A 23,469-nucleotide genomic window follows, 5' to 3' on the forward strand; every position below is an offset into this window, starting at 1 on the left:
CAATCATGTGACACACATAGGACTCTTCCAAAACCACTATTGAATCCACTTTACATGACAAGACCTTTAAATATATAGTAAACATCTCAAAAAAAGTAGCTAACCCCCCTTAATCCCCTTAAAGAATGACCATTATTCAAAAACGGGTGATTGTATTACAAATCTGTAAAATCCGTTGGAAGCAGAATTTATTTCTGCGCATTTTGACACCTTATTTGTAGCAATTGGCTAAATATTGATGCCGCAGCGTACATTTAAATCAATGTAACCCAAGATTTGAAAGTTGCAGTAAATTCTATTGATTTGTATTCGGTATAATGGAAGGAAATCTGTGTAATGATATCTGAGTGTTTTTGTATTGTTGTAAGTGCAACTTTCAAATCTGGACCTCACTACATTAAATTGACCGGTGTTTTATTGTTTTCTAAGCTATCGTATCAAATGAGGTGTCAAAATGGGCAGAAATAAATTCTACTTCCAACACATTTTACAGAAGTAGACTTCAAATGGAACCCACATTAAGGTAACCCTATTTGAAAGTCACACTCCGTATGTGGAAGATTAAGATCATGTCTTCCACAGGGGGCGTATGGATTTCTTAAGGTTGGTCTGAACCCTGGAATTATGGAATCTTTCAGGCCTCATAACTGCTAAATTGTGGGTCTAAAGTATATAAAAGTATACATATTTAGAATGGCAAAGACTTAATAAGTTCATCTGTGTGGTCAAATTTGGGCCAAAATATTTTTATCTAGTTTTTAAAAATTAATAAAAAAAATTTTTGGCCCAAGAATTTTTTTGTCACGTTGTACAAAAAAGAAGTGGGCCAAAAAAACAGTTTTTTGGGATTTTGGGCCAAAAATGAGCATTTTGGCCCAAATTGGACCTCACAGATGAACTTATCAAGTCTTTGCCATTCTAAATATGTATACTTTTATATACTTTAGACCAACAATTTTCGCAGTTATGAGGCCCAAAAGTTTCTATAATTCCAGGGTTCAGACCAACCTTAAATAGCCTTTAAATATCAGAGTGCCTGATGTCCTTGGTTTTACACATTACAAAGCTTAGTGTCAATTGTGAGGGAATGTTGCAGGTGACTGATATATCAGCTTATTTATAAATGCACTTCACTAAGCTCCAGGCACTCTAAAAATTATGGTCCACAAGCCTGGAAAAATGTTAGCACACTTTGCCTGTCTTTGAGTATCTCACCTGCCGCAGCTCCCCCAGTTCAAAGTTGGACAAAGCCACATTGTCGGCAGGTCTGTGGGACCCTCCAACATTGAAAGATAGGAAGTGGGAAGGGTGAAAAACAAAGGAGATTCTGTGCTGCACATAATATTCCATGCATGTTTCGCTCACCTCTCCAATATTGACAGGGCATGCATTTCAATTGTTCAATTAGGGATGTAAGTTTTCTGTTTTTACGGACTTCCTGGAATTTTTTTTTTTTTTTTACATTTCTGGAAGTGGATTATGATATTTCATCATAAAAAGAGCAAAAAAAAAATTTAGGGGGGTGATACCCTCATAGCCTATTCCCCGATCTCTAGTGTTCACTAAAAAGGTAGTGCTCCAATCAAGTATTCGGCTTACTCGCTTCGCTCACACTGTTTCAGTTTTTTTTTCCAACAGCTACTTACATCTCTGGTTTAATACAAGCGTACAAACTATTTTTTTCCAGGATTGCAGATCTATGTGTAAATTGACATTTCAAAAATTGGACAAATAAATCTGGCATTGTTTTAGTTTGGAACTAGGATTTTGAGTTCTTACACATTTCAATTAATTTCAGGTTTGGGCTATTGGTTACGATGACAGGAAACTGTACCTGCGAATCGGCGTGTCGTACATGGAACTGAGTGGTCGAGGCTGGAAACTTATTGATCTACCAAGCAAGAAACATATAGATGAAGACGTTGAAAGTCTAAGCGAATCACTCTCTAGCATCGAAACAAGTTCAAGTATTCAACAGAAATCGACTTACGTTACGGACGTTGCAGCAACATCGCGATCAATAAGAAGCGTGACTATGCCAGGTATGATGCCACCGACTCTCAGGAAGCATAGCGATGATAGCATGGGTGATGATTACGTGCACGAGAGTAACGGAAGAACTATGAGAACTATCGCAATACAGACTGACCCACCGCAAAGACCGCAATCAGAAATGCCCGCTGGTATGGCGCAGTTACTCTCAGATAGATTAGGAGAATTGAAAGGCTTCCCCACAAATGGAATTAATGCACCAGATATTGTATTAGATGGTAAAAATGCAACCGTACTAGAACCAAATGTACCTGAAGGTAATGGGATAGATGGTACAGGGAAAACACTACAGAACATAGATACAGAGGGATTGACTTTAGAGGAAGTTGAAGCTAATGTAAAAGCACCCTCTAGATCACGCGAAGGAAGCTGGTCTTCCAATTATTCAGATACTATTGTAAATTTTGTCTTTGATGGCGATGATAGCTTAGAACCAGTGCAATTTTTAGATGCTGAGTGTTGCAAGGGTACGCAGACGGACTGGAAGGATGCGGAGCTTCTGCGATGTCAGAAGGAGGAATTGGAACGAATAGCTCAGGAGATTGTGGACAAAAAGAGAAATGAGGACGGACAGGATGCAAGCAATAACCAATGCAATAATAGTAAGCAGGAAAATCTGAACGATAATAATATGCAAAATAACACAAATCAGGACATCATTGAAACTAGATCCTTGTGTTCGGTAAACAGTAGGATGAACAGCGAGGATAACCTGAGTAGAACTTCTGACGACAGAACAAGAGTTAGCTCTGATCATGTGTCGTTACAATCGGAAGACGACGAAGGTGGTATTGATGACGATGTTTCTTTTTATCAGCATATGACTCTGTGTGATAGTACACCGGTGAGCTACACTAAGCATATACACGGCAATAATACCATCCCAACTACGGGGAATTTGAACAAGTTTAGGATCAGCGGATTATCGGATTCAGGAGTGATCACATTATCTGATCGTAGATTGAATAGATTGATTGAATCTAGAGTACATAGGAGTGCATCGGAACCTATGATAGGGCCAGAAGAAAGGTAGGTACAGCATTTCCCACATCAAGTTCAAGATGTTTTAAGGTTGGTCTTAACTCTGGAATTATGGAAATTTTTGTTTGGGCTTCATAACTGCTAAATTGTTGGTCTAAAGTATAGGAAAGAATACATCCTATAAAAATCCTATAAAAGTAAAAAATGAATTTTGGACAACATAGCAAAACATTCTTCAGGAATCTTTTTTTTTTTATTAATCTAGGAACCTGTTTTTGATTTTATTTTGAATTTGGACAATTTGGGTGAAAATCATACTTTTTTATGATGTATCATTTTTCAACAGTTTTTGATGAATATTTTTCAAAGGTGGTCAAAATTCATACAAATAAAATATGGGTTCCCAGATATTTATATCTAGTTTTTGAGAATTAATCAAATGTCATTGGGCAGCAAAAAAATCCTGTGGGCTTGTGGCCCCTGAACATGTTTAAACAAAATTGCCAACAGGTTACATGGGAAGTTTTGCTATAAACATGTTCAGGGTCCAATGACACATAGGAGGTTTTCCCTGCCCAATGACGAGAAACAAAATTGTTTTTGATTCCAGGTTATCAGCTGAAATGAATACACCCAGTTTAGAGAAGTTAACCGATGAGGAAGGGTTGTCTTCTAGACAGGACAGTGGCATGGAACTCAAGAGTCTTGTAAATGATCCTGAAGAATTGATGTGGCTATCTATTTCAGGGGGAGGATGTAGAGTAAATCCATCAACCTTGCCCAAATGGTTTCATCAAAGTAAGTATAATGTAAAGAGCTGATATAAAGAAATGTGAGTCTTTGTAATGAGCTTGATTCCAATTGACATGGCTATCAATTTCAGAGGGGGAGGGGTGTAGAGTAAATCCATCAACACTGTCCAAATGGTTTCAACAAAGTATATATCTGGAGAGCTTGTAAAAGAAAATTGCAGTGATTTATAGTGTGCTACACACAGGTGCAATGCTGATCCACAAGCCTCAACACACTTTACCACTACAGCCCACATCATACCATAACATATCATACCAGACTTGCTGCTAAGAAAGTTCATGTAAGGGGTTAAATACAAAAAGAGTCAATTCACAGAAAAACATCAAAAAGAAAAGATCAAACTTGGCCATCTTGGCTAAAATTGACTATCAAAATAAATGATTTAACTTAGTTCAAGTATTGATATTATTGATAACGTTCACTTTGTTTACTGTTCGTAAGATTACTTTGAAGCATTTGTCTTGGCTTGTTCCTGTGGCTCGGGACGCTCTTTGTTAAATGGTGTCTTATTACTACGTTAATCATGCCATAATCCTCCCACAAAATGCAGCTTCACTCCACTTGCGTATAGTTTTTTCACTTCATGTGAGCAGCATTTTTTCTCATCAAGATCCACTTGGGAGAGCTCGTCAACCACTCTATAAGACTCTTCTTCAAGACAGTCTCCAGCCTCCTAGGATTTTCACTTTATCAGTGTATGTAAGAAGCCTGATCAGGATATGACGGGGATGGGGGGCTCCCTTCGCTTTGTATACTTTCCCATCCTGATGAACTCGTTCGACTTCCACATCCTCCAATACAAATTTGGTAATGAATTTGTTATTAACTATAGCTCTTAAGTCTTCACCTTCAGTTTCTGGGTAGTTTATTATGCGAAAGTTATTACGGCGCGTAATGCATTCAACCTTGTTGTTCTTGTTAAACAGCTCTGAAATGTAATTCCTGTGGGTAAAGGTTCTAATCTAGTTTTGAGTAGTTAACTGTTTTCACGCATTACCTTACTACCCGGGGGGGTCACTCCCATTGTGGCCTGTACACCATCCGCGATAATCAACTTTTGAAAAGCACCATAAACAAGGATAAAATCCTTGGCTAAAACGATACCCTAAACAGGGATTTTATTCCTTGCATCAAATTTCATACCCTAAATTTCATTTCCGCATATTATAGCCATTGCAATTTTGCTACCCTTTTTCTGTTTTTTTCATGTTTTTGATACCCTAAACACGATCACGCGCGTGATCGTGCCTTTCCTCGAAAAAATATTTTACGGCGTTTTCATTATCGCGGATGGTGTACAGGCCACAATGGGACTGACCCCCCCGGGCCTTACTATCGTTCTGTAGTTCCTTAATTTCCTCTGCCTGGTATTGTACAGATGCAGTAATCTCAGCTTTGAAGCAATCCAGGTCATGTTTTAGCGATTTCTGTCCAGCTTTTATTTCCTTAGTGAACCCATGTCTGACTGTTCAAATTGAACATATTTCTTGTCTGGCATGTATGACTGACCAGCAGATTGTAGTGGCTCAACTTCACATGTACTGTGCATACTGACCAGTGTATTGACCTGGCTGACCATAGGTGATGATGCGGGTGACAATGCCACACTACACGGGGTAGCCATGGTCGACACTCCTGCATTTGAATTATCCGCCATATCACTAGATTTCTCACTCGAAGATCTTTTCACTCTGGTTTTCATTATGGATATAACTAGTTATTCTGTCGGTCCAACATCCGGGCTATCTCTAGTCTCGGGCCCAAACTGCATGTAGCTCACGGTTTGTTATGAACAACAGAAACCGGCTGTGAAGGAGGCTACATAGCGATGTTGTTGGAGTGACATTCAATTTCGGAAAAAACAACACTCGACCATGGAATTTAATTTTAAGTTTGTCAGTATATAAACAGTAAATCAAGTAAGTTTCTTCCACTCTGAAGACTTAGAAACGGTTGTTTGATTCCACTGACTATTTGCGATCGAAATTATTTACATAACACCAATGACAGAATTCATCAACAAAAATCGAATCAGGGACTTGTTTTCACTCGACCGTGAGTCGCATCATTAACCGGAAGTGACGTGACACGGACCGACAGAATAACTTGTTCCTGATAAATTACAGTTCACAGTAGTAATAGTTGTAAGCGATGGCACTAATAAGATAAGCTATAATGCTCTCAAACACTCTGCAAGTCCATCACTGCGATGTCCAACCTAGCTATCTGCCATTTTGCATCAATATGAATATGAAACACACACCCTAGACATGCCACAATTGACCATCACAGCCAGGATCAGCTCCCCAAATTTTGTACGGGTTACAACGAGACAATTAGCAGTAAATTCCTTGTCCAGGGGAATTTCAAGCTAACTCAACTTTTACACAAGAGCTTACAAACTACCGCCGGGGTTCGAACCCACAACCTTTCGCACCATAATCGAATGCCTTACCGATTGAGCTAAAGTATAAAAAAAACTTGCATTAATTTGAATCTTTGTAATGATCTTGAAGAATTGATGTGGCTTTTTATTTCCGAGGGAGGATCAACACTACTGCCCTACAGCAAAACCTGATCTTGTTAAAACAATTTGATTGATAAGGTTGTGTGCAGAATATTGTTATCTCCAATTTGATACCAAATGTGCTACACCAAACACTCAAATTTGAAAAAAATTGATACCATATAAAATTTGGTGCATTTTGAAAGGTTGCAAATAAAAACGATGCATGGGGTCGAAATAGCTAGGCATGGTCAATCTTGCTTGTCTGGGGTAGGCCCCTGCTGACTATATATCCCAAGTGCTTGTACAATGTGTGGTTTGTTCAATTGTTAATTTAAAACGCATGGATGATTGATGAGAATGAATGTTTAGTACATCAAAAGGAAACATGCTAAGAAGCTACTTGTTATGATAACGGGGAAAACAGTTCAAATAAATTCAAAATAAGGTTAAGTCCAGGTTAAAGTTTAAACAGCTTTACCCATCCATGCTAGCCAAATTAAAACCTTAATACCTGGGCTCTAGAATTGTTCTAGACCTTATCAATCAAATTGTCATAACAAGATCCGGTTTTGGTTTAGGAGGGTTTACATAAGTGGAGAATTTCTTTTTGTGTTGTGTTTTATATTATAATACTAGATTTCGCGGTTCTCGGGTTGGGTGGTTCTCGTGATAGAACTATCTCTAGGGGTAGGTAGTTTATAAGTTTCTCCTATTCAAATGTTGCACCCCGGAAATAGTCATGTTCTGCTGCAATAGTCCTCTGTACGTGTGCCGTATTGAAATATGTGTTGAAAATAGGCCTATGATCCGATGAGATGCACCTGCACGATTAGCCACACTGTAATAATTTCCGATGCTCGCACTACACCGGTCGTCGGTACTCCGCGCACTACGCGATATCGCACTGCACGCACGCGATGCGCACCGCAAGCATGCGTTAGCGAGCCGTTCGCACGCGATAGAGCGCGGACAGAGAGACGGACACGCCATGATTAGTATTATGATATCTAAAGAGCTTGTATGCATTTGAGTCTTTCAAATGAGCTGGAAGAATTGATGTGGCTATCTATTTCAGGGGGAGAATGTACTACTCAAAATATTGGACCTGTCTGTTGTTTACCACACGGTAGAGGATAGTAATAAAACAAAGATTCCTATTGTTTATTCTCTATTCTTTTGTTTTCCATCAGGTACTGTGAATAATAATGTGTCAGCATTGCGCCTTCAGGAAGGCAATTGGAGAGGCATAATTCTTGATCTATTAAAGGAAAGAAGAGAAAGAGAAACAAAGAAATTTGGCCATTATCCCCTGGCTGTTGAAAGGGTAAGTGTAGCCCTAATATGGTAAATTGCTGTCCTTATATGGTGCAAAGGTGCTCTAACATGGTAAAAGGCTGTCCTTATATGGTGCAAAGGTGCCCTAATATAGTAAAATGGTGCCCTAATAAGGTAAAATGCTTTCCTTATATGGTGCAAAGGTGCCCTAATATGGTAAAATGACATCCTTATATGTGATGCCATCAAGGAAAATCAGTCGGAACTCGGAAATATAAAATATAATATTAAAAAGCATTTACAATGCTGGATTTTGCAGAAAACCATATTTAAATTGAACAACCAGTTTCAAAGATACGTGCAATTAAAGAGTTTCTAAAACAAGGGGAAACAAAAGAAAATATTTCCTTTGTTTGCCCATATCTCAAAATCAATATTGATACTTATACAATCACACCCCTGTGTATGATAGCTGAATACATCTTTTCCCTTCAATTTCAGATGTCCTGGGTGAAGGTCGGTCGTATCCAGTGGTTCTGTGAAGGCAAGAGACGGCAGTGGGTCGACAGCACGGTGGAACTAGAGAAAGGACTGGATAGCAAAGGCATGCATCAAAGTAAATTCACTCTACACTATAGGATGAGTGGGAAACTTAAGGTATGATAGAGTCATGTATACGCAATTAAATAATATATGAAGAGATCAAGCAAAAGATGTAAATGAGTATGTATGTGAAGATGGAGCTGTCCCCATGAGCCGATGCATCATGTACATCCCCTTGGCTAGTAACACACCAGGCTGCCCTAGGTGAAGGGTCCCTCCAGATTTAAAAAGGATCCAAATTGGGCAGGATCATTCCAAATTATTTGGGCCAGGTCGGTTTGATACTATTCGGGAAATGCAAGGATCAGAGGTGCAAATAGTCTTTGCCCAGTAGGGCACTAATCCCAGCAGATATCTTAGAAGGCATTAATTGACAATAATAATGATCCATGTGATGATGTGACATGCCAAAATGATTCAATCCAGATGTTATTTTTATTTATTCAAAATGTTATTTTTACCAAACAGGCTGTACGTGTGCTACTCAGTGAAGTTACATGTGTAATGGTGATGGATAGTCAGGACAAACCTACAATGGGGATCTACACGGCAAAAAGAGTGTTGGAAAGAAAACCGATCAAGCTGAGATATAAACAGGACAATGAACTGTGTGACTGGGTAGGTATAGTGTTATCCAATAATGATAATATAATAATAAAATGGCATTTATTCACGCTTTCTGGATGGTCACATCTCTCAAAGCGCACCACAGGTCAATATGCTGCCAAGCCCCTAAGGGCAGCGCAAGTTGACCTCAATGCTGAGTGTGACAGACAACAGGCCCACCCTGATCACCTGTTCTTTAAGAAAAGGCCTGCAACTTATACATGTCCAGATATTGCTTGTCTGGTACATGGGACCACCGTTTTATGTGACTCTCTGAACCACCTCCCACTGTGGTGTCTGTACGATTATGGCCACAATGAGTGGGATAGAGGAGAAGATGAGAAGCTAATGATCTTACATGTACAACCTTAGCCTAGCACATTAAACTGCACGACCATCCTCTATCTACCTCCAGTGTTGCCAAAACTTTTCAGCGTCAAGGCGCGGCGCATTGACTTGCCAGGCCGCGGTAAAGGATTATCAAGTAGCCCAATTTTTTAAGCTTCCAAAAAAGCGCCCAATTGACCGATCAATAAATGGTCACAAAACCCATTGTAATTGCAATTTGGAGCTCCAGAGACTCAAAACCTTTATGAATCGGCTAAATTGAAAGGAAAATACATCAAATTACTGCGCGGCCTGAGACTGGCAAAAGTAGCCCAATTTTAGGCAAGTAGCGGCATGCTTTTTTGAGTAGCGGCAAGCGATCGCCAAGTAGCCCAATTGTGTGCCTAAGGCGCGGCGTTGGCATCACTGTCTACCTCTATCCAAATTCACACCCCCTGTGTGGAAGATTAAGGTCATGTGTTCCACAGGGGGTGTATTGATTTTAACTGGAATAGCCCAATAGCTATTCAGCTAAATCATAAAGATATGACGACACTCCAGATTGAGTAATCAATTTTTACTAATACTGTGTTATTTGTATTTTGCAGATAGCAGCCCTAAGTCTGGCATGCTGTGAAGTAAGGGGCATATGGGGTGGCCCGTCACCTTGGGCAGCCTGGTGTGTTACTAGTCAAGGGGATGTATTTGTGCATGATGCATCGGCTCATATGGAGACCTCTCCATCTTCACAAATGTAAGTAGGTTTATTTCATTTGTCTTATTTGTCTGTTATACTGATATACGAATATGAATGACAAAAGGTAGAGTTTCAAAATTTCCGCTGCCTATTGTTATGAACTCATTACAGCTTGACAGATAAACACTCACTCAACTGTGTTCAATATCTGTATACTTTGAGGGCAAATTAATTGTATCAAATGCATAAAATTGACCAAGGTCTATCCAAGAATATAAAGCAATACTGTTTCTTTCATGATGAGACATTGCTTTTATTTACAATCATAAAATGTCCTTGTACACAATGTATGTAAGACTTGGAGATAGTCTATATATACTGCGAATGTTGATCGTGTAGTCAGAGTGCTGGCAACGCAATCTCAGCACCACAGCTACACGATCTCATCACCCAGCGCACACCAATGGCAGCCTCCATGCATCAAATTTTGTGATTCACTGCAGTTTCTTTTCAGGCTCCATAGCCTGGCTGGTCCATGTTTCACAGTCGGGGCCTTGATAAGAAATCTGAACTATGAATTTAATTGACCAGCTTCTTGGACTTATTTGTGATCTTTTCAAAGACAAAAACAAAGTTCACAAAGGCTGACTGTAACTTGGTTTTTATCTGTTTGATTTAGGTACTGGCGTCAAATTGGTGGCCACATGGCAGTAGTAGCCACATGTCCTGGTGGTATAGTGTGGGGTCTAGGCATGGACCATACACCATGGGTCTATACAGGAGGATATGGAGGGGGTCTGTTTAAAGGTAAGACTACTGGCTAGATGTGTGTCAGTATGTATGTGTGTATGTCAGTGGTCATCACATGGCAGTAGTAGCCACATGTCCTGGTGGTATAGTGTGGGGTCTAGGCATGGACCATACACCATGGGTCTATACAGGAGGATATGGAGGGGGTCTGTTCAAAGGTAAGACTACTGGCTAGATGTGTGTCGGGGTGTATGTGTGTATGTCAATGGTCATCACATGGCAGTAGTAGCTACATATCCTGGTGGTATAGTGTGGGGTCTAGGCATGGACCATACACCATGGGTCTATACAGGAGGATATGGAGGGGGTCTGTTCAAAGGTAAGACTACTGGCTAGATGTGTGTCAGTATGTATGTGTGTATGTCAGTGGTCATCACATGGCAGTAGTAGCTACATATCCTGGTGGTATAGTGTGGGGTCTAGGCATGGACCATACACCATGGGTCTATACAGGAGGATATGGAGGGGATCTGTTCAAAGGTAAGACTACTGGCTAGATGTGTGTCAGTATGTATGTGTGTTTGTCAGTGGTCATCACATGGCAGTAGTAGCTACATGTCCTGGTGATATAGTGTGGGGTCTAGGCATGGACCATACACCATGGGTCTATACAGGAGGGTATGGAGGGGGTCTGTTCAAAGGTAAGACTACTGGTAAGATGTGTGTCAGTATGTATGTCAGTGGTCATCACATGGCAGTAGTAGCTAAATGTCCAGGAGGATATGGAGGTGTTCTGTTAAAAGTTAAATCTAATAGATTACTAGCTATAGTTTATATATGAACTTCAAAGTTAATGCGGGTGACTTGAGGTAGATATGCGGGTGACTTGAGGTAGATATATAATATATATCTACCTCAAGTCACCCGCATTAACTTTGAAGTTCAGCATGTTCTGCATTAGCTTAGCATTACTTGGTGCATATACATACTTTAAAATGTGCGATCAACGTGCCGCATATATATATGCAAGAAACCACACTAAGCCAACACAGCACACGCTGAACTTCAAAGCTAGTGCCGGTGATTTCAAGGTAGTTAAGAGTTTTAAATGGTCAATTTGTCAACCAGTATGCTTTCCATATTTGTTCACTTGAAATTTTTCACTTCATTTACTGTTGGACATACATTCGGTAGACATCACAGTATTATAGACCCTTTGAATGCATCAATTTACCCAGAAATTAATTTAACTTAAGAAGTCAAAATTTTGAGTTAAGCTGTTGTGCCATATCAGGACAAATTGATAGGGAATGACCGACTTTGCTCATGATTTTTACACAGGAATTTATAGCAGTACAACAGGCATCTATCCTCAGACAGACAGCCGTAATATCTACATCTATGAGAACCAAAGATGGAATCCTATTGGTGGATTCAGTGATAGGTAAGTTGCAAACCAGGAAAATAACTTGTCCCTTGGAGGGGTATGATATGAATCATCCCCAGACTGACAGCTGGAATATATACATCTATGAAAACCAAAGATAGAATCCCATTGGTGGATTCAGTGATAGGTAAGAACCAGGAAAATAACTTGTCCCTTGGAGGGGTATGATATGAATCATCCCCAGACTGACAGCTGGAATATATACATCTATGAAAACCAAAGATAGATCCCTATTGGTGGTTTCAGTGGTAGGCAAGTCTTGAACCAGAAGAATAACTTGTCCTTTGGAGCCACAGATGATTTTTAGTAGACGTAAACACTACTAAAATTGCCCTCTTTTGGACTTAAAAAAAGTGGACCTTTTGTCAATTATTCTCCTACTTTTTCTTGGAAATAATAGCAACATATGGGCTTTTGCTGCAAATTACAACTTTTGGTAAATTTTGTCCTGGTTTTTCAAGCCAGGGGGGTCAACTTTCCCCTGCCCCCTGGTAGGTATGCCTCTGCTACCAGCTTGAAGGAGAAAGACAGTGGCAGGTACTACTTTAAAACCTGAGATTGCCATCATTTGTGGCAAGAATAGTGTGAAGATTCCTTATTCTGTCTCATATTATATTCCTAGGCGTTTTCCCATTGATCACTACACATGGACAGATGAGAACGGCAAACAAGAACAAAGCAAGGAAAGTGTTAACCCACCCTCAACTCATTGGCAATGGGTATGTATGTGTGTTGGGGTGGGTGGGGGTGTTTGTGGGGTCAATGGTAATGGGTATGTCTGTGTGTTGGTTTGGGTATGGGTGGGTGTTTGTGGGGTGTGGTGTTACCCCACCCTCAGCTCGATGGCAATGGGTATGTCTGTGTGTTGGTGTGGGTAGGGGTGGGTGTTTGTGGGGTGTGGTGTTACCCCACCCTCAACTCAATGGCAATGGGTATGTTTGTGTGTTGGTTTGGTAGGGGTGGGTGTTTATGGGGTGTGGTGTTACCCCACCCTCAACTCAATGGCAATGGGTATGTCTGTGTGTTGGGGTGGGTAGGAGTGGGTGTTTGTGGGGTGTGGTGTTACCCCACCCTCAACTCAATGGCAATGGGTAAGTCTGTGTGTTGGTTTTTTTTGGGGGGTATAGTGGTGCATGCAGGTGTGGGGTATTAGTCAGGTGTGCTTGCATTGTGTTTGTGTGCGTGTGTAAAGGCCGGCAAATGAGGACCCGTACCAGAACACACCCTACACAAACGAGGACGCACACCTAACCAAGGACGTCCTTGGTTGAACTGACCTTACCAGGAGATCTCAAATAGCATAAAAACATGTTTAAAACGGGTCCTCTGTTGAGGGGTTATGGACAGATATATCGTTATGTTAGATATAACGTTTGCATTCAGTGTTTGTTGTTCTATTCTAGTTAAGAAATGTGTTTTAAAATAATTAATTAATTTCCATCCTGCAGGTAACTGATTGGCGTATAGATTTCACTGTACATGGCAGTACAGATAAAGATGGCTGGCAGTATGCCAAGGACCATAAGAAGTAAGTATGTCAGAAATATGTCATGATATTCACTAGCAAATTATAGTTCTTGGCAAGGTCCTTTTGTGCTCGTTTGATTATACTGTGTAGAAATAACCAGTTTATGCCTTAGTCACATGATGCTATATGGCAGCTTGTTCAGCGAATGAGGTGTTGATATTTTGTGATGTGATTCAATTAGCCAATCAGAACCGTACTAATGTGTTTATGCTGTACCAGGCTATATACACGCTTACAACATGTAGAAAGAAAGCTGCTGGTAAATAGCCTTGTAATAAATGTATAGATCAGATTGTTTTAGATGATTGTTTTACTGTGCTTTATAATTAATATAATTAACCCAATTTTGTGTATGGCACTAACTAATTTTTATTTTTGCCTTGTTATAATAATACAATTTAGTGTAAAAATCTAAAGACTGATGGTATCGTGATTCATGACATTTGTTGACCTCCATTTTGACCCCCTAGGTTACTGAATGATATACCGCTCACTGTACCTGGCTTTCCGAACTTTTCTTTTAAAGTTGTCTTTCAAATTGAGGAGCTCATAAGCTCCACAATATCCAGTGCGCTGTTGGAAAAGGTCAATAATTATTGAGGTTGGTCTCAGGAGACCATGCACATAGCTTTTAAATTTCACATTTTAACACATTTTGTTCTTCTTTCATTTTGGGGGATGGGAGGGGTATTGGGAAAAAAAGAAAGTGGCCACAAAGATGCAATAAAAAGACGGTTCATTTAAAAAATTGACTACTACATTTTTTTTTTTTTTTTTTTTTTGCTTTTTCTATGAGACAAATCTTTTTGGTTTGGGGATGGGGACCTTATGTTAATATTATAATCCCTATTTAGGGCAATGCTTGAGGCCTAATGCTCTTTAACGTGTCCCAAAACTGAAGGATCCTAGGAATAAATAAGCTGAACGCAGTGAAACATTTCTGATTCAGAAATGGCTTGTTTCTTTTTTTAGGTTCCACTTGTTAGAGATACCTCTAGTTGTAGCATCATCACTTATGTATGTGGAGGAAAAGAGGAGGATGCATCCACCAAAAAAGTAAATTGGTTGTATAACATGGTGGTTGAAGTGCACTAATGTTAACTGACTTCTGTCGTCATCATTTACTATTGGGGCTTCATATATGGCATTGATTGTACCATATATGGCATTGATTGTATCATATATGGCATTGATTGTGCCATATATGTCATTGATTGTGCCACATATGGAGGTTGAAGTGCACTAAATTTAACCGACTTCTGTCATCATAATTTACTTTGGGGTTCCATATATGGCATTGATTGTACCATATATGGCATTGATTGTGCCATATATGGCATTAATTGTGCCATATATGGCATTGATTGTGCCATATATGGCGGTTGAAGTGCACTAACTAATAAGATTTCTGTCCTCATCATTTACTTGGGAATTGCATAAGGAGGAACTCTTTTTGTATCTTGGTGATGGCATTGATGGTGATGTTGTCATTGACTACCTGGGTTGCCATATATGGCATTGACATACGGCATTGATTGTGCCATATATGGCATTGATTGTGCCACAGCACAGCACTGCACAACATTGTGGCACAGCACATACAATAATTATAATAAACATTTCAACTAACTTTCTTAACAGAACTTTATTTCTTTAATTATTATATATTTTCTCAGGCATGAATCCTCTGGATCCTCGCATTTAATATTTAATATCTCATATTGACTGATGTCCTGCTAGGGCACAGCAGATAGGCCGCCCTCTCTAATTATAATAAAAAGAACTTTAATATATGTTATCTCTGTTGGCCACATTCCATGAAGAATACTTCCATGCTAAAATTGGCTCTAAATTGGGGCAAGCAAGCGATGAGAGTTTCTGCACCAAGTTTTATGGTATGACATTCACATAATTAGGCAACGGCAGGTCTTGCTATAAAGGTCCTTTGTCACATTTATTTGTCCTGTTTTCGGGCTTGGAAAGGGTGGGGTCAAGCCAGTGGTGTAACTAGGGTTGGTAGCGCCCGGGGCAAGAAACAAAATTGGCACCCCTCCTCCCAAGAATATCTTAGATGCGGACAATTCTTGAAACAACTGCGCGTGAAATTTTGGACAAAAGGCCTACCACTAATTAATTTTAGTTACTAGAAGTTGTATATCAGATTTCAATTGATATTTTGACTTTCATCACTTGTAGGGGTGCAGAATCGAAGCCTGACGGTCAATTCCCCCCCCCCCCCCGGACACGTTGCCCCCCAGTTACGCCACTGGGTCAAGCGATGTTACTGGGCTTAATTCCATCAGTCAGTCAGAATTTTTTTTGCTGTGTTTATGCAAAGCAAATCTTCTGCATCAGTAAATAATCTGGATTCTGAAAACTAACTCAGAATATATACCAAATTTGATAAACAATACCAAAAAATGTATCGTTTTCTGGATTTGAAATTATTTTTGGTTCAAAATTCAATTAAATATGACAAGTATTGGTAATATGTGCAAATTTTGCACAAAAAACCTGAAAATGTAGATTTTAGAGGGGATTTTGGAAAAGTACCCTCTTCTGTAAAACCAGTTTTCTGAAATTTGTGGCCTGAATCTATTTATCACCCCCCTCCCGTATTATCAGTGGACATTTTCGCGCTACATTATTTTTGCACTGTTCACGTTCCAAGCTGGTACCGTGAAAATAACAATGTGTTAATATATTCCTTTTGTGTATAGTTCAGTGTATGGCAACTTAGAATCATGAATTTAAAAATAAGTGAAACAGTTCCAAATTGGCAAAGCACAAAAAAATACACATGTGAAAATTTCCACTTTTACAGTATCTGGTACAACCACAGAATTAGAGAAGGAGAACCAGGACTCCCTATACTGCCATATACAATCGCGCCTACAGCTATGGGGAGAAAATTGGGGGTATTCGGGTCCTTGTCGACGGTGTGCGGAGACGAACGAAAAACAATTCTGCGTCTCATCTGAAGCGTCTTGATACTCGCGTGCAGGTCCCATCAGGTGCGTCTCTTAAATGCGCCCATTATCCATGTCGCGCTTGCATGACAACAAATGCCTCTAGTACATTCCGAGAGAAACCGAATACCCCCAATTTTTGCTCCATGCCTGTATCAAGATGGCGGTCGAGTCCTGGTTCTCTGGTTTTAATTCTGTGGGTACAACTTCTTTAACCTCGCACACTTCACAGATGGGCAATGTAATAGCCAACTGATCAACTGCATTTGTTTTTGATTACAGTAACCAAGCCTTTCATAAGGACAAGAGATGGAATGACTATGTGAGAAGGAGAAGATGGGTCAGGTAAGCTAGCACCTTATGCATATAATTAACTCTCTCCATGCGGGGGTCGACTGCAGACAACAAGTTTCAAATTTGTTTAAATTTCAGGATTGTTAATTTTTATGACTATATTTATATTGCCTACATTTTCATTAATCCACTCTGCAGCTTAAACGCAATAACATATCAAATTCTAACTTGGTATTGTGATAGTATATAGTAGCCTAATGTGCTGTATAGTTTTGTGGCATGTTATTTGCATATTTATGAATATTAATGAGCTTATTTGCATATTATTTTTATTAACAAACCTTTATTATTTACACACCTTTGTGTGGAGGCCATCTTAATTTCGAACTGCGTAATTCTAGTTTGAGAACTCAAAACTTTTTATGTTGAAGCCTATGGATAGCATGCAGAGCATTAATTATAAATTCTTCTTTCACTATAGAAAATGTCAGTTACTTACCACGGGCCCTTGGAGAGAAGTTCCCAATCTGCCTCTGATAGACTTGTCCCTACAAGTCGACATAGATCAGAAATGGGATGGCCCCATTGCATTGTGGGCCGTAGGTGCTAATGGGGACGTGGTAACTAGAATGGGAGTCACCAGAGAAAGTCCGCAGGTAGGTATATTTTTTTTAAATTTTAAATTAAATTTTTTTTTATTTAATCCCTTGCTGGTAAGCCATATTAGAGCCCAGCGAACATGACACCTCGCAGATTTCATCTGAACTTATATTGAATTTTGTGATGTTCAGAGTATGGTAAATTCACTGAAATGTAAATTTTATTGCTTGTAGGTTTTATATCATGAAATTTGATTTACATCCCCCAAATATTGGAATTTATTTGATGTGCATGAAAGTCTACATGTCAGCGTTATCAAGAACGATTCTGATGATTGGCTGGAGTACCAATATATGGATATTTAGCTCCAATCGAATTGTATTTTACTTTGATGAGTTAGGTATGTGAGGCAGGTCACATTTTTTTTTTCTTTTTCTATCCATTTGTAACCCAAAATTGTTTACTTTCATTTAAAAGTGTACATATTGCACTGGGAAATACATTTTGTTTCCTTTTCTTTCTGAAACGGTACTGCATGGATGCGAATAAGAGACAAAAATGCACCTTGAAAATTGCTTTTTTTTTAGAGGTCGAGAGAAACTTGTTTACAAATGAAACGCTTTCTGTAGGTTCTAAAAGTAATTGCATCACATATAACTTTTTTGTTTGTTTTTTGACCATATATTTGGAATCAGCATGAAAAATGCATTATTGTTCTTGAGATAGCTCATAATATTTTGAAAAAATATCTCTAAACTTTAAATTCTAGACTTTTTATGTTGAAGCCTACGCCTAACATGCAGAGTATTAAATTGTACCATTTCCTCCAGGGTACATCATGGATTCACGTCCCTACCGATCAGCCGTTTATCTCTCTCTCAGTAGGAGGTAATTACCGTGTCTGGGCAATAGCCAAGGATGGATCAGCGTTCTATCGTAACGGCGTGTCATCGTGCAACCCGACTGGCGATACGTGGTTTCATATAGCGCCACCACCCATTGCGCCTCTCAAGCAGATATCAGCGGGGAAGAATAGTGTATGGGTCATAGATGCATTGTGTAAGTGTGCTTTTTAACCCCCTGAGTACTACCTGCCGATCTAACATTGCCTCTGATTGGTCAGTTACTTGATATCTTCATTTAAATCACCAATCAGAATGGAGCTTTGCAAATAATTCACCCCATTTTTTTTGTGTGGTGAAATTATTCTAACAATGTTGCTGATTGGTCCAATTGATAATGAAAACTTCTTTTTGGCCAATCGGCAGGTAGTTCTCATGGGGTTAAATGAAATTTAATCTTAAGACCTAATTAAAACAGCTAGTTTGCATCTAACGTCGCTGTCAATCAAACTCCCTATGACCCCTGATTGGTTAATAGCTCATGAAAGTAAGGTTGATTCATCTGGTGCCGATTGGAGGAAAGGAATCACAGAAAATGGCGAAAAATTTCGGTATTTTTACAAGGCAAAAAGCAACTTTTCTTCTAGGCATTGTTGACATGCTGCCTTCAAGAAAGAAAGCAAGTTTCCTATTTACCAAGACCTAACTTTAGAGATGGTTATGAAAAGTGCATTTCTTTGACTATTTCTCTTCTTCTTTCTTTCTTCCTTCTTTCCTTCCCTCTCACCAAAAAGCAACTGGGCCGTTAGAGTTAACTAATCTTGATGCATGATGGGATATTACATTCAGCTGCTGTGGCCTGTACTACTGTTTGTTGCAGGTGTTTTACAAACTATGATATTTTTTGGTTAATTTTCTTCAACAGTAAATCTTTGGATGCGAGAAAACATCACCTCAACTTTTCCAGAAGGAACTAAATGGATTCATGTCAGTCCTAAAGTCAGGAGAGTGTCTGTCGGACCACAGAGTCAGGTATGTACAGGATATATGTTATCATTCTTATGGATTCATGTCAGTCCTAAAGTCAGGAGAGTGTCTTTCGGACCACAGAGTCAGGTATGTACAGGATTTATGTTATCATTCTTATGGATTCATGTCAGTCCCAAAGTCAGGAGAGTGTCTGTCGGACCACAGAGTCAGGTATGTACAGGAGTTATGTTATCATTCTTATGGATTCATGTCAGTCCTAAAGTCAGGAGAGTGTCTATCGGACCACAGAGTCAGGTATGTACAGGATATATGTTATCATTCTTATGGATTCATGTCAGTCCTAAAGTGGGACCACAGAGTCAGGTATGTACAGGAGTTATGTTATCATTCTTATGGATTCATGTCAGTCCTAAAGTCAGGAGAGTGTCTGTCGGACCACAGAGTCAGGTATGTACAGGATATATGTTATCATTCTTATGGATTCATGTCAGTCCCAAAGTCAGGAGAGTGTCTGTCGGACCACAGAGTCAGGTATGTACAGGATTTATGTTATCATTCTTATGGATTCATGTCAGTCCCAAAGTCAGGAGAGTGTCTGTCGGACCACAGAGTCAGGTATGTACAGGAGTTATGTTATCATTCTTATGGATTCATGTCAGTCCCAAAGTCAGGAGAGTGTCTGTCGGACCACAGAGTCAGGTATGTACAGGATTTATGTTATCATTCTTATGGATTCATGTCAGTCCCAAAGTCAGGAGAGTGTCTGTCGGACCACAGAGTCAGGTATGTACAGGAGTTATGTTATCATTCTTATGGATTCATGTCAGTCCCAAAGTCAGGAGAGTGTCTGTCGGACCACAGAGTCAGGTATGTACAGGAGTTATGTTATCATTCTTATGGATTCATGTCAGTCCTAAAGTCAGGAGAGTGTCTATCGGACCACAGAGTCAGGTATGTACAGGAGTTATGTTATCATTCTTATGGATTCATGTCAGTCCCAAAGTCAGGAGAGTGTCTGTCGGACCACAGAGTCAGGTATGTACAGGAGTTATGTTATCATTCTTATGGATTCATGTCAGTCCCAAAGTCAGGAGAGTGTCTGTCGGACCACAGAGTCAGGTATGTACAGGAGTTATGTTATCATTCTTATGGATTCATCTTAGTCCCAAAGTCAGGAGAGTGTCTGTCGGACCACAGAGTCAGGTATGTACAGGAGTTATGTTATCATTCTTATGGATTCATGTCAGTCCTAAAGTCAGGAGAGTGTCTGTCGGACCACAGAGTCAGGTATGTACAGGAATTATGTTATCATTCGAATTATTACAGTTTGTTTGTCTGTTTCTGTGTCTGTTTTGTTATACATGGAGTCACCCATTCAGGTAATCCCATTTGAAATTCACACTCCCTGTGTAGGAGATTAGGTCATGTCTTCCAAAGGGGGGTGTATGAATTGCAACTGGAATAGCCCATTTTGTAGCAGACGACACTGAATAGGTGACTCCATTTGAAATTCACACTCCCTGTGTGGGAGATTAAGGTCATGTCTTCCATAGGGGGTGTATGGATTTCAACTGGAATAACCCATTTTGGAGCAGACAACACTGATTGGGTGACTCCATTTGAATAACCCATCCAGGATAAATGACTTATCTTCATTACTTGATTTCTTATTATAGGTGTGGATATTAGCTGAGCATGTTGACGGTGCTAAAGGTGTTATATGCAGACGTGAAGGGATTACATCTAAGAATCCATCAGGAACAGCATGGGACAAAGGTGCTGGGGTAAGTATATATTGCATTTTTACTACTGAGATTGGGACCATCAGTGGGTCAGCGTTGCTGTTGAACGAGGGACAAACTAAATAAGTGTAATTTCTTTGATGGCCAAAAATCTGGGGGAATGTTCTACACAGTTGTGGGTTCAAGTTAAACTTGCAAGTTGTGTCTACATTAGAGGAAGTGTTGATGATGATGATTACAGTGATGATGATGATGATGATGGTAATGGATGGTGATGATGATGATGATGGTGATGATGATGATGAAGGTGATGATGATGGCAATGATAATGGATGATGATGATGATGGCAATCATAGTGGATGATAATGACGATGATGGTGATGATGACAATGTTGATGATGATGATGATGCTAAGGCTGATGGTCATGATGACTATGATGATGACAGTGAAAGTGATGATTAGGCTGATGATTATGATGTTTCAATGACTGATGATGATAATGACAACGAAAATGGTACAGTGATGACAACGATAATAATAATAAGGCTAGTGATGATAGTGAGGAGGAGGAGGATAGGCGAACAAAAACAACGATGGTGTTATTTATATTGCGATGATACCATATTAAATTAACTTGGGTTTTTTTCCCCACACAGGGTGGAATCATTCACCTGAGTGTCAGGAGCTGTACCAAGGATGAGAATGCCCAGGTACCCAAGATGGAGGACGGTGCCATGGCAACCATTCAAGGCAGCACATTCTATGTCAATAGACATGAAGACAATACCAGCAACTCACAAGGGAATGCTTTATGTTGACATGACGCATATGATAAAGGTATCATTGGAATTATTGTGTATTCCCAAAACATTTGGGTGTATTCTCAAGACATCTGGGTGGATTTTAGAGACATTTGGGTGGATTCCCAAAACATTTGGGTGTATTCTCAAGACATCTGGGTGGATTTCAGAGACATTTGGGTGTATTCCCAAAACATTTGGGTGTATTCGCAAGACATCTGGGTGGATTCCTGACACATTTGGGTGTATTCCCAAAACATTTGGGTGTATTCCCAAGACATCTAGGTGGATTCCTGAGACATTTTAGGTGTATTTAGAGAATTAAATCTGTATTCTTGTCAAGAGTTCTGAAATTTTGTAATCAAACTTTTATCAACATCGAAAACTGATGTCTCAAAACTTATTGCAATAACTTATATTAATGTGTTATATTTTATGTGTCCAACTTTTGATATAATTGGAAGAAACTACTTCCTGAGATTTTAAGCCTCATTCCTAACCCAGTGGACACTATTGCCTTTATTACAGTGCCTGCGATTGGTTACTTGCATGGTAGAATCATCTGATCAACCAATCAAAATAGATCTCTTAGCACTTTTAAGCTTAATATTCTTCAGCCCTACTGACTATTCTTAGCATATCTCAGATTAGCTCAATATATGATTCACAGCTCTTTGTAACCAATCAAAATAGTTCTTATAGGTGCCTAATCCCCATGGGCACTACATCCTTTTGTACAGTGTCCATGATTGGTTAACTACATGATAGAATCATCTGAGTAACCAATCAAAATAGAGCTTTTAGATCCCTTAGTTTTTCGGAAGCTTAATCTCCTTCAGCCCTACTGGCTATTCTTACCATGTCTCTGATTGGCTCAATACATGATTCACAGCTCTTTGTAACCAATCAAAGTAGTTCTTAGATGCTGATCATTTAGCCGGTAGCTCCCACTGGGTTTAGAACCTTATGTATAGCAATAAACTAAAGTTTTCTTTAATGTATCACACACAAAACTTCTATGCACTTTGGTTGGACCAATCTTCATTTTCAGTCCATTCCATTCCATAGTCTTTCTCTGATTATACAGGTATATTGTATAAGAATTATAGATAACTTTTTCAACGAATATTGCTTAATTTGTATTTCTGATGGTCTTCCTATTTTTTGTAGAAATCATTTCATGATTAAATACTAATTTTATACCACAGGAGGGACTGTATTCACTGATACCTTTATACTCCAGTGTTGCCAGTCTTTAAGAAATTTCCTAATTTCAGGAAATTTTACTCGGATGATTCTGTACAAATGTATAGGCAAAGTACATTTTTCAGGAAATTTTTCCATTTCAGGATTTTTTTAAAACACTGACTGGTATCTCTGATACTCAATTACGATTCACTTTGATATATTTATTAGTAAAAATATGCTTATCACTTGTTGCAAGAGAAATTAGACTCAACAGGGCATGCGACCTGAGCCCGTATGGCGTTTAACGTATAGCGATTGTTCGTGAGTACCCCTCCCCCGGGCCCTGAGATGTTGATATGCACAATGCACAAGCCCTGCAGGGGGAGTGCCTTGGACGCATCAAGCACAAGTGCATTACTTTGTCCAATCTCTAGAGCAACAAGGGATCTGCATT

At 39.4% G+C, this 23,469-nt stretch overlaps 1 protein-coding gene across 1 annotated transcript in view; it reads left to right on the plus strand.

Moving 5' to 3' along the window:
- Nucleotides 1-21,942, plus strand: part of LOC140150526 (tectonin beta-propeller repeat-containing protein 1-like) — a 50,682-nt gene extending 28,740 nt beyond the window's left edge. The window contains exons 8-23 of the mRNA XM_072172557.1: nt 1,799-3,081; nt 3,644-3,831; nt 7,546-7,679; nt 8,132-8,287; nt 8,702-8,855; nt 9,779-9,920; nt 10,543-10,670; nt 11,955-12,057; nt 12,683-12,779; nt 13,509-13,588; nt 16,840-16,902; nt 17,333-17,507; nt 18,282-18,510; nt 19,219-19,325; nt 20,960-21,067; nt 21,684-21,942. Of these exons, the coding sequence (XP_072028658.1) occupies nt 1,799-3,081; nt 3,644-3,831; nt 7,546-7,679; nt 8,132-8,287; nt 8,702-8,855; nt 9,779-9,920; nt 10,543-10,670; nt 11,955-12,057; nt 12,683-12,779; nt 13,509-13,588; nt 16,840-16,902; nt 17,333-17,507; nt 18,282-18,510; nt 19,219-19,325; nt 20,960-21,067; nt 21,684-21,845 (3,309 nt within the window). The 3' untranslated portion in view covers nt 21,846-21,942. The remainder of the gene's footprint in view (nt 1-1,798; nt 3,082-3,643; nt 3,832-7,545; nt 7,680-8,131; nt 8,288-8,701; nt 8,856-9,778; nt 9,921-10,542; nt 10,671-11,954; nt 12,058-12,682; nt 12,780-13,508; nt 13,589-16,839; nt 16,903-17,332; nt 17,508-18,281; nt 18,511-19,218; nt 19,326-20,959; nt 21,068-21,683) is intronic.
- Nucleotides 21,943-23,469: the final 1,527 nt, after the last annotated feature.

This window comes from Amphiura filiformis, chromosome 4 (assembly GCF_039555335.1).
Source record: "Amphiura filiformis chromosome 4, Afil_fr2py, whole genome shotgun sequence".
NCBI lineage: Eukaryota > Metazoa > Echinodermata > Ophiuroidea > Amphilepidida > Amphiuridae > Amphiura > Amphiura filiformis.